The sequence below is a fragment of the Solanum tuberosum genome, unplaced genomic scaffold (assembly GCF_000226075.1).
Source record: "Solanum tuberosum cultivar DM 1-3 516 R44 unplaced genomic scaffold, SolTub_3.0 scf00482, whole genome shotgun sequence".
Classification (NCBI taxonomy): Eukaryota; Viridiplantae; Streptophyta; class Magnoliopsida; order Solanales; family Solanaceae; genus Solanum; species Solanum tuberosum.
In genome coordinates, this window is record NW_006239402.1 from 144,306 (window position 1) to 162,277 (window position 17,972).

Consider the following 17,972-nt stretch of genomic DNA (forward strand, 5'->3'; position numbering starts at 1 on the left):
AATTAGCACAAAGTATTTGTGATGTTGGTCTACATGAATTGCTTAATCTACTCTTGATGTTTGGTGTGAGACAATTTGTGATGATGTAATTTATTTCTACTGATGATTTTGGCTAGTTAACAATCAAATTGTTGAGTTCGTGTTTTTAACTTATATATATATTAGTGTTATAATCCAAAGTTTTCGTGATGTTCATCTTTCTAAGGTGTGTTCATATGAACATATGTTGATTAAAATCTCAAATTACAGTTTTGAGTTTTTACCATCTTTTACTATTATAGAGAAGTACTCTTAATTCGTAAATGACCCTTTTAATTTATGTACCATTAAAACTTGTAAGTTACTACAAACATTAGAGATATTCTAATCTTTCACATATAGCAAACAAAAAAATCATATTTGTATGCTATAGCAAATTTGCATAATTGCGCTCCATAGCAAACATTAATATGTATAATTCGCTATACATATACAATTAAAAGTTGTCTATTTCACTATACATATATACAAAAAGAAGCAATTGTATAATTCGTTGGCTCCTCTTCAGAATTGTATAATTTCGCTAGCAGGCCATTTTGTATAAATTGTTGTTAGCCTCTTGTTTGTATAAATCGTTGACAAAAATATTTGTATATAAAAAATCGCTCTCTTTCACTTTATACAAACATAAATTATACATTATACAAACATAAAACTGGGCAGGGGAATATTTTTATTGTATAATTATAAGTGTATATGACGAATATATATGTATTTGCATGTGTATATACAATTTTCTCTCGCTTTATACAAACAGAAACGCAATTTATACACTTCTGTTGTATAAAGTGAGAGAGGCGAGCACAGAGGGAGTGAGCGAGAGAGGAGAGTAGCGAGCGAGAGTTTGAGCGAGAGAGGCGCTGGCAAACAGTTTGCTACAAGACACAATTAAATCAAAGTGTGATTATACCATTTAATTTGAATTAAATAGTTTGCCATTATGTACAATTTTCCCTTCATAATAAAATTGAGCAAATTTTGAGTAGATGTTTTACTTAATAAATCTAATATTATTCAAAAGGTAAGTTTTGTATGACTATAATTTTAAAAGAGGGACAGGTTTAATAGTGGCCTAAAAATGAATCATTTGCATAAATCAGCGAAAAGCGGGTTATCCTTGCACTTGGCCGGTCCAAGCCCATATTCGTTGTAACGGCCCAAATGTGAAACAAAATTTGGAGCCCAATTATGAATCACTTTTATCGCGTTAAATCTTGCCAAAACCCTCTCTGCCGAGTTTTCTCCTTCCTTTCTCTTCTTTCTGCAGCGTTTCCTTCTCCGACAAAGTCAATTTGTCTCTCTATTTCTCTGCGTGCTTCTTCTCTCTCCGTTAACGCAGACTCGCCACTTCGTTACACTTTTACTCAGATTCTGTTGTTAACTTTGTGCGGCCATTTTTGTCATGGCGAGGGAGAAGCTAAAATCCCTAGTTACATCATTCACTACCGGCGGTGAATATCTCGCCGTATTGTCTCCCGATGGAACTGTTAGAGTAAGTTCTCTTACTTTGCATTTGAACGAGTCAGTTGAGTTTGTTCTACTTGCGGGAAATATTATACCAATAATGTTTACTTCCCCTCGTTTCCATTTAGTTACGGCGCTTTTTTATTGTTTTTGCAAATTGATTTGATTGGCTTGAAAATTAAGAAGCTTGAGTGAAAAATGGAAGTTTTTTAGTAGTGACTTTTTGCTTTACTATGTTGATATTTGTGTTTTTAGAACATCTTTGGGTGGGAGAGATGGTTTATTCTTATAGATTTAAGAAGCTGATTAGTTGAATATTTCAGAGTAATAGTACCACATTATGGAGGGGTTCCCTCTAGACACCTATGTGACCATATTTACAAAATTCCAGTATATGAATTTGTTGCTCAGTAACAGCTTCATACTTATTCACATCATTTGATGACATTATAGCAATTCTGACATATTGTTTCTAGCAGCAGTTGCCTAGTATCAGTCCTCTTTTTTGCAACTTAAATGTCTTCACTATTTATCACCAAAAAATATTATAATATCTAGTTGTACCCGACCTCAATTGGCATACTATCTTAGGAGATTTTATTAACACAAGAAGAATATTTGCTTTCTTGGCTGGAAATAGTAGTGTGAATGACTTTCTTATGATTGGTTGACTAAGTTATGTAGAACGCAATAGGCAGATATTTTGCATGACTTGAGCATACATATTTGAACATTTCATATTGTCAAAGACAAACAATGGACAAAGGATGTCGAGAGCTGATGGCTCACATCTAGCATCTACTCATTCTTTATATGATGCAAAAAGTACTATACTCAGCAGAATGTAATAAGAAGCTAGGATGCAGGAAAGATAATTAACAGTGAAGAAATGGCCATTTTCCAAATGTTAGTTGCAAGCCAGTGCTCAAAATCTCTACGTAGGTTATTATGCAAGTACACGACAAGATCATACGATTCTCCCTAGACATTTAAGTGACTGAAGTGTTTTAGTCTTCATGTAAATAGTTATTAACTCAAAACACCACATACGCAGGGCATTGCATGCTCTCTGTTAATACATAGATAGACAAGAATACGAAGTAGGAAAATCTCTACAAATATAGTATGTTTGTAAAGCATTCAATGTACTTCGCCCATTTTTATTTATGTGAACCTATTTGATTGGGATCAAAGTTTAAGAAAGAAAGAAATATTTTTTAAATTTGTGGTACTAAACATGTCATTGATACAAGGTTATAAGATTTTCGAACCTTGTGGTCTTAAACATGTCATAATATTTGTGTGCTATAAAAACTTCTCGTTAGAGGCAGTGTTTTGAAATGCGCTTGCCTTCTCGCCAAAGACGAAAGGCGAGGCAGCATCGCCTATTTCCGGCAAGGCGAGGCAATTCAGAATGGCGAGCTATGACGATTGAAAGGCGACATGGCGAAGCGAAAGGCGTCGCCTTTTTAATTTATTTATTTTAAAAGGTCTCATTTAATAATTAAAAGCCAAAATTAGGGTTTTTTTGGGGTATTTTTGCAAACGTTGGCGAATCGCTACTCTTCTCCTCTTCCTTGCGAGTTGCGACCCCTTCGAGAGTGAGGACGAGACCTTTGTTCTTCTTCTTCAATTCTTCTCTTCTTCTTCTTTACTCTGTTTTTCAGTTGTAGTGAGTGGCTGAGAGCTCTGTTTTCAGTGGTAGTGAGTGCTCTGTTTTTCTTTTTATGTTGGAGGCTTGGAGCTACTGAACTCTGAAGTACTGAACATTGAACAGTGCTCACTATATATATATATATTTTTTAAAATAAATAAATTAATCCTTCTATATTTATTTATTCCCTACTTAATTTAGTTTTATACTAATTATTGTAGTATTTATTTGTCCATAAATAGTGAATTCAATGGACTTTTAGAGTTCTAGTATTACTTGTCAATTGTCTTATGAATTATTGAGGCATTCAAGTTCTAGACTTTTAGTATCTACTATTAGTTTTTGAATTGAAATTTTTGCTAATATATGTTATTGCTATTAAGATTTTGGATATTTATATATGCAATTAAAATTTTAAATTTTTGGTGTTAATTAGCGCCTCAATTCAAAAAGGCGAGCGCCTCGCCACGAGGCGAGGCAGGCCCTTGCCGCCTTTTTCCATCCAAAACACTGGTTAGAGGTAATTGGAATGTTTTAGTTAAATTGTTTCCAAACTCAGGGAAGAGGTCATTCTGGAACAGAGAGAGAGAGTATCAGATATCGTGTCAGCAGGTCAAAATCAGCTTCTTCTGCCACACCAACACTGTTTTCTCCCATCATATGTAAAGAAAAGAAATTAAGAAGAAAGCTATTTCCATTTTAAAAAAAAAATACCGTATCCTATCATTGGAGTTCTCAAAACCTGACTTTTATTTTTGAAAGCTACTATGTATTGCAAGTTCTTCTTGAAGTGAAATGGTCTTAAAAGTGTAAATTAGCTTTGAAAAGTATGAAGTAAAGAAGTTCAACCATCCTTGTACAAAAAACAGTAAAGAAGTTCAACCATTATCAAGATTAGATCAGGTGCACGTGTGATCCCATTATTCAATTTTCTGTATGCTTTTTGGTTTCCATTTATGTCATACTCCCATTCAAGAGTTATGGATTGGAGTCAAGTTAGTGAGAAGAATTACTGGTTAGTTGCTTGCTGCTATGCCAGCAATTGTGTTTCCCATAATTGTTACCACTCTGCATTGCTATTACATTGTGTTTGTATTCTTTTGCTTTACTTATTACATACTTGGTGACTAATTGTTGCATGATTCAGGTTTGGAACACAAGTAGTGGAAGCTTATTTGGTCAGTGGAGACCGGAGAATTCTGGAGACAGTTTCTCTTACATGGCGTGCTGTATTATTGGAAAGAAGGTATGACAGAGAATGTTGAAAAAAGTAGCTTTGATTGTTGTAATGATGTAGTGGTAAAAAATCAGCCAAATTTTTTCTTCATCAAAAAAAAAGATCAGCTTACGTTTTTTGTACAAGATCTGATCTCTCCACCTCTATGTGTGAATTTGAATATTTAGTCAATGCTCTAATTGTTTCACTGTAACACTTTTGATAATAGTGTCAACGTCGTTAGGCTATTTTTAATCTCACGACTATGTGGTATCTTTTTGTTTTGAATTTTTAGCGCAGAAAAGAACAATGTCTATTAGTAGCTCTTGGCTCAGATGACGGAAGTGTTTTAGCAGTTGACATTTCCGCTAAATTGGTAAGGTGGAGAAAAGATGGAGCCCTTCCTAGGTATGTTATTTTTTTGACAGAAGGTACTTTTGCTCTTATGTTGGATGGAGAAGTACTTGCCAAGAAACACGTAGACAGTAATGAACACCCCTTGAATGATGGATGCCTTTGTTCTCACCAAAAACATAAAGTGTAAATAAGAAATATCTTGCTTTTGAATGCAGCGGAGCTACTGGTCTGTTTTTTGTGGGCAAAGGTCGTAGGATTAATGCTGTTGCTGCGAATGGTTTAGTACTTGAGATGAACTCCGAAACTGGAGAAGTCAACAAAGAGTTCAAAGTGTCAAAGAAGCCCATTTCTTCAGTTGCTCATTCAACTGGTTTGTATCCAACTTATGTCTTAAATTGCTTTTTTACTTTAAGTACTTATCTGACTTCCTTATTCTCACTGCGAAGACGAGAAAATTATAGCTGTGGCCAGTGATAAGTTGCGATTTCTAAGTCCAGAAAGCGGGAAAGAGTTGCTGAAGTTTTCTCCTGATTCAGTAAGCTGTCTCAAGTTTTGTCTTCATTATGTAATGTTATTTGAAGTCTACAAAGATCCATAAATATAAAAAGCTGCTATAACAGGCTGCTGCACAACATATTTGGCTATCTGATGATGCCCAATTTGCTGTTACCGCTGGGCTTGGCGAGAAACAACTTCAAGTGTGGAAACTTGATTTTGGGAAAAGGGCTGCAGATTATGGGCATGTTGTTTCCATGAAACATCCTCCTGTAATGGTTGAATGCAGGAATAATTGCAAGGGAGTAGATTGTATGGTTATCCTTGCAACATCAGAGAAGGGTGTTTGTTATGTTTGGAACTTTGAGTCCATCACTGATGAAGCTGCAAAGCCAATTAAGATCACAGTAAAATCCAGCAAAGGGGAAACAGATGAGAGAGCTGGAAGAGCTAGAAGGAATCTTGTGCCCGTAATCGCTGCAAGATTGCATGCTTTAGATAGAGATGCACATTTGAGAGCCTTGATTGCTTATGGCTCTGTTGATACCCCAGAGTTTACATCAGTAGACATTTCAAGTCCAGGGGAGGATATCGTCATAGCAGCAGGAGACCAGACCGAGAAAATGATTGCTTCAGTTCAAGAAAACGGCCATGCCAAAAAAGGTGTTTTTAATAGCAGTTTATGTGTTGCTGTTTCCTTGTGGGAAAATCAAAACTCCTTTACAGAAGTCTGTGTCACTGTCACCCCTCTTCCGTTTGTACTCCTGACTGGCCAAACAGCGCTGAGCTACATTTTCTTAAACTTGAATTCTTGTCTTGACGTTTTAGATGGTCTAATAGTCACTGAGAGAGATTTAAAGCATTTGTTAAGTTGCCAACTTCTTTGCAAATGAGGCCATCACTCTATTAGTTTTAACAAAGGTTTTTGAGAATTTTTATCAAAAAAAGATTTTTGAGAATCTCATGTATCATGCGCACTGATACATCATGTGAATGATAAATTGACATTTTTTTATTTATGATGTGAACAGTTTCAAGAATAGAGTTGTCCTTGTAATCTTTCTGACTCCTCCTCCCTCTGTTTCAGGTGGAGATATGGAAGTTGAAGGTGCTAACTTAATCCAGAGAAGCAAAGTGACAAACAAACGACCAGCATCTGATCTGGATGTCACTGGTGAAGCGACTATTACGGATAATGGTATGATATGTCGCATGATATTTTGCATTACTCATATTGAGTTCCAACATATGTATTTTAGGTGGCTCCCCAGACCTATTGCTCTCCAAGGCAATTTGCTTTTTAGTGATCTCCAGTTCTCCACCACAGATGACTTATCTTTATGTATTGGAGAATGACTAAGAATAAAGTAAAATTCAGTATATAGAGAATCTGTACCGGTCCATTTACCTGATATCCCTTTACAAAAAACTTAATCGTCAAGCCTAGTGTTAAGTAGTAAAAGGGAGAGTTTAAGTCTGGGAATAGCATACTCCCTCTTGCAATTGGATATAATTATTATCTTGGATGTCTTGACATTTTAGGGCTTCCTAGATGGACATTGTGTTATGAGGGCTATTATTTACAAGCAGACTGCTTCCTGTAGAATAGACCTCAGGAGTTGTTTGGTACCTGATCAGTCTGTTGGTCAGTTGGTGTTCAGTAGACAACCTGTTCATCTCCTTTGGAAGGGGTCATTTATTTTTGTCCTTTAGTGGGTGGACCTTTATGTGTCATCTTTATGATGTTTCTGTGTATTGAGCATTACGACAAGGGGTCATTTGATATTAGAGACTTGAAAAGCATTCACTACCTTATAGAGAATAACCTTTTTGTCTGATGATGTGTAGGTAATGGTGAACCTATTGACGGAGTTCAGATTGATGATTTTAGCGAGCCAACCATGGGCGAGAAACTCATAATGCTCCATTTGGAAGACAATAATGAAGATAAAAGCAACAAGAATCTAGAATCTGCTCTTCAAACGAAGCCTCCAAGTGCTGATTCAGTTCATGTATTGCTGAAGCAAGCACTTCATGCTGATGATCGAGCACTTTTGATAGATTGCTTATACAGACAAGATGAGAAGGTTATATTTCAACTGAATTATTTTCAGGGTTCTAGCATCTGATTGATGTTTTATTTCCTAATCAGTGGGATGTATCTTGACTCTCCAGGTCATTGAAAATTCAGTCTCTCTTTTAAATCCTTCAGACGTTCTCAAGCTTTTACAGTCACTCTTGTCAATTATCCAGTCAAGGTAAAGGAGATTTGTGGATTTCCTAACCTGGATATTCCTTTTATGGTATTTTGTCTAAATTTTCATTTGACCACCTTAAGAATATCAAGTTAGATTGCACCTTAGGGGTGAATACTAACTATGAGACTCATTACGTGGCTCAAACTGTCATTTGCTGTTTAATATATTGTCCAATGCTATCAATATAGTGAAAACCTTTCTGCCATCCACATCTGCAACGTGCAGTTGCCTTCTCGCAAGTTCCTGTTGTCATAGATTGGTCGAGTTAATGTTAATTATGGTACTTTTTCTTGACAGGGGTGCTGTATTGGCTTGTGCGCTTCCTTGGCTGCGAAGTTTGCTTCTCCAACACGCCAGTGGAATAATGTCTCAAGAATCCTCTTTGCTTGCACTCAACTCTTTATATCAGGTTAGGGTAGTAACTCTTAAATATGTTGATAGAGTACCTATAGCAACTGGTAGAATGTAATTAAAGCTACTTTGTTGGTCTTCGTGCAGCTTATTGATGCGAGACTTTCAACTCTCCCCCAAGCTCTTCAGTTATCAAGTTCCTTAGAATTGCTTTACGCAGGGGTAAGGACAATGCGGAATGTGAATCTCTCAATTACGTCCCCCCTCTCACCCTCTCCTGGACTGAATCTTGACAAATTTATTTATGTTTTTGCAGACTATTGATGACGGTGATGATGAAGATGGTGCCATACAGCCCATCATATATGAAGATAACGATGACAGTGACGAGGAGGGTTCTGAAGTTACTATGGAAACAGAAAGCATCCCAGATATTGAGGAACCCGAGGCTTTCAGCGACATTAGTGATCACGAAGGAAGTGATGGCATGAGCGAGTGAGTTCCAAACAAGAATTCAGTCAGTTTTGTGGGAATGCAATACATATGTCGGACAAATGCACTATCTTGGAAAGGGCCAACGGATCCAAATAGACGTCATGACTCAGATATCAACACATACCGACTCGATAGAAGATACAAACGAAAGAAAGCTTTGTGACGTGATGACTTTGTTTTAAGAAGAATCAAAATATCATCTGATTTTTTGAGTCTCCAGAGGGCTAAAATTATTTATCTGCCTACCATGTATTGTCATGAGTGTGCATCAAAGATAAAGTTAGAGTTGCAAATTTTTTGTTTCCTTCTGTAAGCTACTTTTGTATTTTATTCTTTTAGAGATGGGCAATAGCTACAAAATTTTGTTTCAAGGCACAAATGAAATGATTCGAGTTGAGCTAAAGTTCCGATTAAAGCTTGCAATATCCGAAAGAGATGAGTTCGAGTATTGAACTGCTAAAATATCCAATTTGAGATAGGGTTTTGCTACAATCTAACTTCTGTGTCGAGCTTGTACTAAGATTCAATCATGTTTTATTGCATTCTCAGTTCAACTGAGAGCCCAAGTTTCGCAAGTGAGGTTAAGCTAAGTATTAGTTGGGATTATGAGATCTAGACCTTTTAGATAAGCAACTCTTTACAAAGTTGAGTTGATTAACAAAAAAACGTAAAATAATCGAGATTGCAAGAGAATTAAACTATATTACAGCTAAGTCATGAATAGGTAGATTTTAAGAAGATAGTTGAATGAAATTTTTAGTTACAGAAGGGTTGAAATTTTGAATAGAATTTCATTTGCTTACCCCTCCAATTGGCTTTAAAGATCAAAATCCTATTTAAACAGTACTGCTATCCCAAGCATTCTTAAGAATCACAACCCCGTAGCTTGATATTGAAGGTTCACAGATTACGGTTTCACAGATTACGTACGTACAAAGAAGTGCAAATGTTTTATTATATCCCCCTCAAAAGGGGGGGAACTTCAAAGAAACAAACAAGCAGCTGCTAAACACGCAAGATACATGACTACTTGAATCCATCAAGAAAGAAATTAAAGAGATCCAAGTTTAAAAAAAAACCACTAGACTAGGCTAGTTTAGTGATTTAAAGTTTTGTCTTTTGTAACATCAGGATCTTCATCAGTATCAGCCATACCAAAAGTGTGCTTCACAGCATCAGCAGCACCTTGAGCCATGCTCTTCACTTGTTGTCCAGTCTGCTGGAGGATTCCCCCAGCTTTCTCTTCACCAGCTTGAGCCGTTTCTTTAGCCGACTCCATCATTTCTGAAGCCTTCTCTTTAGTAGCCTGAGCTGCTCCACTAGCCTTCTCCTTCGTAGCCTGAGCTGTTCCACTTGTCTTATCTTTGGTTGCCTGAGCCGCTCCAGCTGCCTTATCCTTAGTAGCTTGAGCTGCTCCGCTCGTCTTATCATGGGTTGCCTGAGCTGCTCCACTTGTCTTATCATGTGCCGTCTCCGAAGTTTTGTCCTTCGCTGCTTGGGCCTTGTCTTTCATGCTTTCCAGTGTTTGACCAACCTTCGCCTATACTCAAACAATGTCACATAAATTAAAACAAAACAAAAAAATACACATAAATTAAGACAAAAAAAAAAGAAGTAACCGATGTACCTGGGTTTGGCCCTTGGTTTCACCAGCTCTGTAGCTCTGCTCGTGGGACATTGTTGCAGTGTTGAAGTAACAAACTGAAATAGATGTGCACAAAATTAAGCAAAAAGCAGAAGAGCAATAGTATAGTATATATGGGAAGATTGTTATAAGCAGATTGAAGTAGTGATGAGAAGCAAAGAGGTTGTGCATGGTTTATAAAGAGTTGGTAGTGCGATACATTGTTGACACGCATTCTGTTATCTGACGCGTGTAGAGGACACGTGCCGTGCTGTTGTTAGCTTCCGTTCTGAAGTCAAACTTATCTTTGCCACATTTCGCAAGGATCAATAAACTTCCTGCTGCTACCATATACTAGAGATTAATGTTACTTCTCTGCGACTCAGCACTGACTTTTTTTTATTTTAACTGTACATAAGAGTTACCCAAGAAAACATAAATCAGAGAATTAGAGAAAGGACAAGTTAAAAGTATGCTATGAGAAATTATTGGCTAATCAGTTCCTAATTACGAGAATTAGACATTGGCCAGTAAATATTTCTTACTACTATTAAATTACTAATAATTTTGCTTAAAATAAACGGATGTGTAATTTCCTTAGAGAAGTTGTTGTCCGATCAAAATCATCCGCCAGCAGTGTGCCATGTGTTAGAATATGCATGAATTGAGATCACAAATTGTGCTTATAAATTCACTAATCCAATAATTTCAAAATCGATTCCATATTTTGCATTTTGATCTACAATAGATTTAAACACATAATAAACAAAACGAAGCAACAAAAACCAATTAACATGGCAAATCGAGGAAGCGACAACTTTCATAGCAGTATCCAAGTGCCCGGCCAAGCTCAGGTTTCATTACACTCTTCTTTCTTCTTGATACTACTTTGGGGATGTCAAAATTCAACCATAAAAATATAATTTATCTAACTCATTTAATTTGAACGAGTTAAATCATGACTTGTTGATTTAATTGGTTCCACCCCGTGTCAACCTCTTCAATTCAAGTCATATAAAAATTGAGTTCATTTGAGCTAATTCGTCCGAATTCTCATTTTTTTTTATTTCATGTTTCTAATCAATTGTAGATGAGAAGGGAAGATTTATTGAACCAACCATCCGACATCCATAACCAAAACCAAAGCCAGGCAACAAACTTGCTTCAAGAGGTAACCACCATTTCAATTAAATTGAAAAATCGAATACATTGTGAATGTTATTATTGTTGTCAGACGGGGACACAAGTGAAGAACATGGCTCAAGGAGCAGCAGGAAGTGCAGTGAACATAGCTCGAGGAGCTGCAACTGGTGCAGCAAACATGGCACAAGGCGCAGCTGATGCGGTCAAAAATACTCTCGGAATGAATCCTCCACACAACACTAGTAACACTTCTAGTGGCAATTATCTTAACCAGCCAGGCACTATCAACTTCGATGATGACTTCCCAACCAGTACCACAACCCTCCCAGGCAATACAAATTATCCAATCAACCCACACAATCCTAATACCGGCATTTAAATTCTGATTTCAGAATTCATACCATTTTTTTATTCATTCGCTTCATAATTTTTTTTGATTCCATATTTTGTAATTTGTTGTTTGGGGAATTTGTAGAGGAGGTGTCATCTCCCTTCTTTCCCTGCTATAAAATAAGGTTCAATAGATGGACCGAGTTTATTGATTCATCTGCGGATTTTGTTTAATTCATTTGTTAAAAGATGTGCTTGGATTATGCATTAACCGTATTTTGTTTTCATTATATACCTTGATGGTGAAAATTGTTAAAAGGTTGTTTTGCTCTGACTCATTAAACTTAATTGGATCCTCCGCCCTAAACATTATTAAGGATATTTAATTATCAATTACGAATAGTTTAAAGGTAAAATTTGTGTGTAATAATTGGTAAGAAGGGTATTTATGATATTTTAAAGACATTTTCGAATAAAAAACATGATGAAGGTAAAAGTAAATGGGACCTATTTTGAATAGTTTGAAAGATATATTTGATCCTTTTTTCATATTATCTTTTGTTCAAAATTTACTGATGGAGTAATCTAACTTTATACTATGAAATTTTTAGTTCATATAGCACGAATTCAAAATCGTTGAGGATTGGAGAAATTCTTTTCATCGAAGTATGTTTTGCTCAGTGATGGAGGGACTTTGACTGAATACAATTACCACAACATCAATTTTTATTACTACTCAATCATAGTTGGGGAAAACAATTTCAGAAAATAATAGCAACAAAAATAGATCATTTCAATTTTGTGTTCGATTTTATTTTGGACGAATTTATATTCCTAGATAACGTGTCTAAAGATCTCTTATTAATTATAAAAATTAAAAAATTCAACAAAAATAAAGATGAGTAAAGAAAGTTAGGTTTTACTTCAATATTCACTAATCCTAATGATAATGTGGTCAAAACAAATTTATTCTTCCAGAGCAAATTGAAATTCTATTATACCATTGGGAAAGAGGTCAAATTTATTCTTTTATACTATTCAAAAAGATTTTATTTACCCTCTACCCTCTATTATACAAAACGTCTAAAAATACTTTCGTTATTAGCATCTCCTTCCTCAATTTTCAATAAAACGCTGATTCATAATTAAATTACATGTATAATAATTATGATATTAAATAATGTGACATCTAAAAGGTTGATCTCTTAATCAAAACATTTAACATAAGAGTGACAATAAAATTTCAATTTACATTTAGTAGTTGAAAAGAATAATAAGCACGATAACAAATATCCGAATTAATACAGTGAATACCAATCTCCATTTCCCTTTTCTTGTTTATTTTGTCTTTTTTGAGTTTCATTTTCAAATAAAATTAAAGATTTGAAAAGTTAATCAACTAAACACGCAAGAGAGGTTCATGTTCTTTCAACTAATTCATAAATTATCTCTTCAATCATCTATAAATTACTTTATCTCGATTTAATATTTATAATGAAATCAAACGTGTCAGATATTACTTTACAATGTACTATAAATAAATATAATATAATATAACATTGATTTTTAAGTGCTATATTCATGGTCAATATGATCTGAATTTCGTCCATTTAGTTTCTTGATAATTATTTTATAATAATGTATTTTATCTTATTATATAAAAGAGAGTTTGAGGCGGTAACATACACCTCTCCATCGACGTGTTTGCTTGAGCAAAGGTATTTTGAAATTCTCTTATTATATAAGAGAGAGTTTGAGATTGAAGTAGGCCTCTCTCCGTCGACGTTCCTGCTTAAGCAAGAGTATTTTGGATTTTAATTTTTTTTGCTTTAATTTAATTAGTGTACATTTTTTTTCAAAATTATGGGACTCATTTTAGCTATGCCCTTTATTTTTTAATTCATATCCTTTAGTTATAAATTTATTACTTTGAATATCAGTAGTATTTATGTAAATTTTGTAACTATTTTGAGTAAAATTCAACGGTTGATGAAAAAAATAGTTTAATTATGAACATCCTAATGAAACTCTTCACGTTAGATTTGCGAGAAAAAAATAAATATAATCTATATCTATCTATACTACCTTAAAAGCATGAACTCCCTAACTTGAATGTTAAATTACTATAATACCCCCTAACTTGTGCATACCCAAAGTTTGAGGGCATAAATGTGAAATAAAGCCAAGTTAAGGGCACATTTATGTATAATGCCTTTTTTATTTAGCAATATTCATATTATATTTTAAAATAGTGTGGTACATGGTTTGATTTTACGTGCAACGCACGTGCGTCAAAACTAGTACCACATAAATATATATATTATAATTTATTTTTGAGAAAAAATTAAAATTATTTAATCATGTACTTACTTAACATTTAATGAAATTTCATTTAATAATATTTAATTAGCACCGCTTAAAAAATAAATTTGTGAACAAATATTTGACCCGGACACCACACAAATTTTTCATTAACAAGTATTATGATAATCTATGCTCTTGCACTATATATATTATATATGGGCAGAACTAGTGTAACTTAGCAGAAAAGTAGAGAGCAACAATTCTTATTTCTTGGCAAAATCAGGTATGTGATGGGAAATTAATTCCTTTTATTATTTTTTTTCAATTGAAGCTGAGATTTAGTTATGATAACTTATGAAGTACATTAAAGATCTAGTTGAAGCAATTCTTGTTTTGCTCTTTATATCATTCTTTTATCATTACTGTCATTTTAATCATGATTGAATGCAGATTCTATTTTATCAAAAGCGTTATTCTAGAAAACATCGAAAGATCTCAATTCAAGATTAATTTATGAGAAAGTGTTGGCTCTTTAGGATCTATTCCAACCTTTAGAAATTTGATTAATCGGTAGATGTATTTATCGACTCGAAATATTTGTTCTGGACTTCACTCTACTTGTTTCGGTCAGATTGGACAACTATCGATATCTATTATTAATTTTTTTCATTTATCCGGCCATCTAAGATGTTCATAAAAAATTAAAAAATCAAATCGAGCCAAATAAAAAAAATCAACATTTTTTTTGGTTTGTTTTCAATTTTAAAACAAGAAATTTTGTTTTTAAATTTAAAAAATTGATAAATTGGGTTTGATTTGATTTTAAGGGGAAAAAAACCTTAAAAAGTTGAACCAAATCGACTATATATATACCTATTTAAAAATAATAATTGCACATACACTGCACATGTAATTTTTTGCCTTTATTTTCTTGTTTGATTTGATTTGTAAGTTTTATTTTTAAAATGTCATGAATTTATTTTATGTTCAGAATAATTTGTTTCCTGAGTACTCAATCATTCATTATTGTTTAATTCAATTATTATCAAGATATTTTGATGTATTTATTACTAGATCTTGCTTTTTTTGCACTAAAAAAATTAATGGTAAGAAATTTCATTGTGTTCTTTGGAAATGGATAATTTTTTGGACAAAACATATAATGTTATTGAGTGATTGATGTAATTAAATTATTTTTTCATATTTTTTTATTTAACAAAATCGATAAAAAAACAATTTAATAGTTTCAACATTTAAAAAATTTATTTAGTTGATTTGATTAAATATTGAAAGAAAATTGATCCAAATCGAACCAGGAACATCTTACCATCATACATTAACTTTTGCTTGTTAGATTTTTTTGAGTAAAATACCTTGTAAAACATTACTCAAAATTAGGTTTATTTATTTCAAAAGAATTCCAATCTATTATATTAGTGTTGATTAATTGTTTTAAATAATGATTAACCAAATCGACGTCGTTTTAGTCAACTAAAGTAAGAGAAAATTCTCACTTGTTCAGTCATTTGCTTTCTGAATTCTGAGTTTCTGGCAAATGACTCTTCAGTACAATCTTTTGATTTCTAAAAACTGAATCGCCTCATTTTGAAAAATTGAAACTTTTAATCTTTTGTGCTTTTTAAATCTTTGAGATTCCACTTTAAAAGATAATATGAACATTCTGGAAAATAAATATTGATAAAATTTAGCAGTAGAGTTGTTAACACATGATGATCATCTGAGTTTTCTTCAAAAAATACAGATTTTTTTTTACAAAACCCTTGAAACCCCAAACAGTAGGAAGATGAGTAGTCTTGTTAATAATAGTGAAATTTCTAGTAAATGTGATGAGTATAGTGATAAAAAATGTGGGTCTAATTTTAATGTTGAATGTGTATTGAAGAAACCCACAGAGACGAATTCAAGAATGGCCCAGGAAGGTAACAGGTCAATATGCACACGATTCCAAAAGTGGGGTTACTGCACTTATGGTGAAAGGTGTCGTTACGTTCATACTACTGGTGGGTCTACATACGGGCCTTTGCAGGGGGGTGGGTATGACCAAAGTTATGTTGAGGAAGGGAAAAGTGAATACAGAGAGAGTGCTGCGATAACCATTGTGACTGGTGGGGATGAAGTGAAAAATAAGAGTTATTCTGATAATGTGGAACCCAAGAGGTTTGTGGATTTTCGTACAAGGATGAAGACCAGGCTTTGCAACCGCTGGGAAAGGGACGGGAGCTGTTTTTTTGGTGCAAAATGTCAATTTGCTCATGGGAGAGCAGGTATTTTCGCCTTCATTGGTTAGTTCAATATTGAATCGTTACGTTACTCCCCTGTTATATTGTTCATGTTGATAACTTGAAATCTTTTGTTTTCTTTCATAAGCTGATTGTGAAATATTGTTAATTATGCTCAACTTGTGACGGTTTTTAATTATGTCTACTTGTATTAGATACGGTGTTGGTTTTTTTTGTTTGAACCTTTTTTGGCACTGGCAAACATGCATAAAGCATATTTGTCTGAGTCTTGATATTTGGAGGAATAGAATGACATGATTTTCATCACGATGAAATGTAAAAAATGGGGTTGTCTTTTCATTGAGTTAGCAAGATAATCCAAATTGAAGTTAATGTCCATTGTTTGAATGAACGCCGTGGTGGCTTGTTGCACGCCTAGTTGAAAACAAGAAGCTTAGTGAACATGGTTTATGTGCAAGTTCCTGTTCTCAACTTCTATTCTCTGATTTCAACCACTCTTTTATCTGTTGTTCTTTCTGTTAGGTTGGTTTTTGTCATTTTATCGACAAACATGCTACTACCCAAGTATCTACCTGTTTATATGTTAGTAGATGTACTTTTCATTGTATGTCAACTATAGGATGGGAATGTTTTACGAATCAATGTCCAAACAGGTCATGGACACTCCTGTCTATATTACTCATAATCACTTTACCTGCTATCTATTGATCTGATCATACAAAGTTTTACATACTTTCTGCTCTCAGCTGGTAATTCTCGTTTCTTCTGGACCATTTTCCCCTTCCCTTTTGTGTTAGGCATGTTTTTGTGCCAGGTATCAATGTTATTACCAAAGTACCTGCAAGTCTATATGTTGGTAGATATACTTTCTATTGGATTTCAAGTATAAAGATGGAAATATATTACAAATCTTTTTCATACATGTCATGGACAGTCCTGTCATATATGGTTTTGCCCTGCTATCGATTGATCTGAAAAGGTCATCAAGTGTTGTCTATAGTTTTTGGCCTCAGCTGTTGACATTCTGCTGCTACTTGATTTCTTATAGAGGGTAAGATTCAATTATTGCATTTAATGGCTAGTGAATCTTCTCTTTTTCATGATCTTAGTTATTAACTCATGGTTGAAGTTTTTTCTTGGATGTTTCTATAAGAAAATGGCGACTTTTCCTGTCTAAATTTACGGGGTCGCTGACATTGTAAATTGCTATGTATGATTTGGAGGTGGGAGTCTTAAATTTTAGTCTTCAGTGTAGAGAATCAGAATGGTGTTTGTGATACTAGTTTTTATGTTAGTTGATTATGCAAGGCCCTGTGTTTAGACCTTGGTAAAAAAACCTATATCTCAGAAATCTCGAAGATGCTATTGTAGAGCTATGCAACATTTGATTTTTTCTTCTATATATACTTATGTTTTTCCTTATACCATTTCTAATTTATGATATTCTCAATATTGACAGCACTGCAGGGTTATGGTTCCTCCAATCCTCTGGTATCGTCGAGCAATGCTGGCATTTCTGCTCCTACCAAGAATGTTGCACCCAATGAAATAGGGTCCAGTGCTCCAGCTGAGCGTAGGTTCAAGTGGAATGATGTACGCAAGATCAGCCAGGTCTATGGTGACTGGATTGAGTAGCTGCCTTCCCCATAATCATCAGGCACTGTGGAGAACTAAAGAGCCTGTACTTTATTGCATTGGCTCTTTGGTCAACTTTTGAAGTGGTTATTTTGGTTCTCTGTAGTTTAAGTTTAAAATGCTGCTTGTTTAGTTGTTAGTTATATCATTTCGGATTTAGTTTGACAAAAACTGCCTTGTCATGATTTTGTGAAGTGATTACGTAGTTTTACAAATCAGATAGGTTTATATCTGATGATGCAAGTAAAAACTACAGTTTCAGCATTTAAACACATCTTATGGAAGAAAACTTTTTGTTTAATGTTGGTTGTCTTGTTATTTAGACATGTCCATGGAGCTCTCTGTT

General features: G+C 34.2%; 4 protein-coding genes across 5 annotated transcripts; 3 read left to right on the forward strand and 1 right to left on the reverse strand.

Annotated features, from left to right (window-relative positions):
* The first annotated feature begins 1,277 nt into the window (after positions 1 to 1,277).
* LOC102591528 (WD repeat-containing protein 43) lies at positions 1,278 to 8,752 on the forward strand. Of its 2 annotated transcripts, none has more exons than XM_006364129.2 (12): positions 1,278 to 1,531; positions 4,305 to 4,403; positions 4,669 to 4,781; positions 4,946 to 5,100; positions 5,177 to 5,265; positions 5,351 to 5,888; positions 6,313 to 6,423; positions 7,074 to 7,312; positions 7,401 to 7,483; positions 7,781 to 7,892; positions 7,982 to 8,056; positions 8,151 to 8,752. In XM_006364129.2, exons 1-12 carry the CDS (start codon positions 1,442 to 1,444, stop codon positions 8,331 to 8,333), a joined length of 1,887 nt encoding a protein of 628 aa, XP_006364191.1. In that variant the 5' UTR covers positions 1,278 to 1,441; the 3' UTR covers positions 8,334 to 8,752. The 2 variants fall into 2 exon arrangements, with proteins under 2 accessions (XP_006364191.1, XP_006364192.1); XM_006364130.2 differs by having other exon boundaries at positions 4,674 to 4,781.
* Positions 8,753 to 9,256: 504 nt separating this feature from the next.
* On the reverse strand, positions 9,257 to 10,117 carry LOC102592090 (late embryogenesis abundant protein 2-like). Its single transcript, XM_006364131.1, has 2 exons — positions 9,957 to 10,117; positions 9,257 to 9,869 (listed from the first exon to the last, which is right to left on the reverse strand). Exons 1-2 carry the CDS (start codon positions 10,005 to 10,007, stop codon positions 9,426 to 9,428), a joined length of 495 nt encoding a protein of 164 aa, XP_006364193.1. The 5' UTR covers positions 10,008 to 10,117; the 3' UTR covers positions 9,257 to 9,425.
* Positions 10,118 to 11,097: 980 nt separating this feature from the next.
* Positions 11,098 to 11,480, forward strand: LOC107058294 (uncharacterized). Its single transcript, XM_015303823.1, has 2 exons — positions 11,098 to 11,124; positions 11,188 to 11,480. Exon 2 carries the CDS (start codon positions 11,209 to 11,211, stop codon positions 11,473 to 11,475), a length of 267 nt encoding a protein of 88 aa, XP_015159309.1. The 5' UTR covers positions 11,098 to 11,124; positions 11,188 to 11,208; the 3' UTR covers positions 11,476 to 11,480.
* A 4,074-nt stretch (positions 11,481 to 15,554) lies between these two features.
* LOC107058293 (zinc finger CCCH domain-containing protein 12-like) lies at positions 15,555 to 17,740 on the forward strand. The gene is made up of 2 exons (XM_015303821.1): positions 15,555 to 16,015; positions 17,451 to 17,740. The coding sequence occupies exons 1-2, from the start codon at positions 15,658 to 15,660 to the stop codon at positions 17,624 to 17,626; spliced, it is 534 nt and encodes a 177-aa protein (XP_015159307.1). The 5' UTR covers positions 15,555 to 15,657; the 3' UTR covers positions 17,627 to 17,740.
* Positions 17,741 to 17,972: the final 232 nt, after the last annotated feature.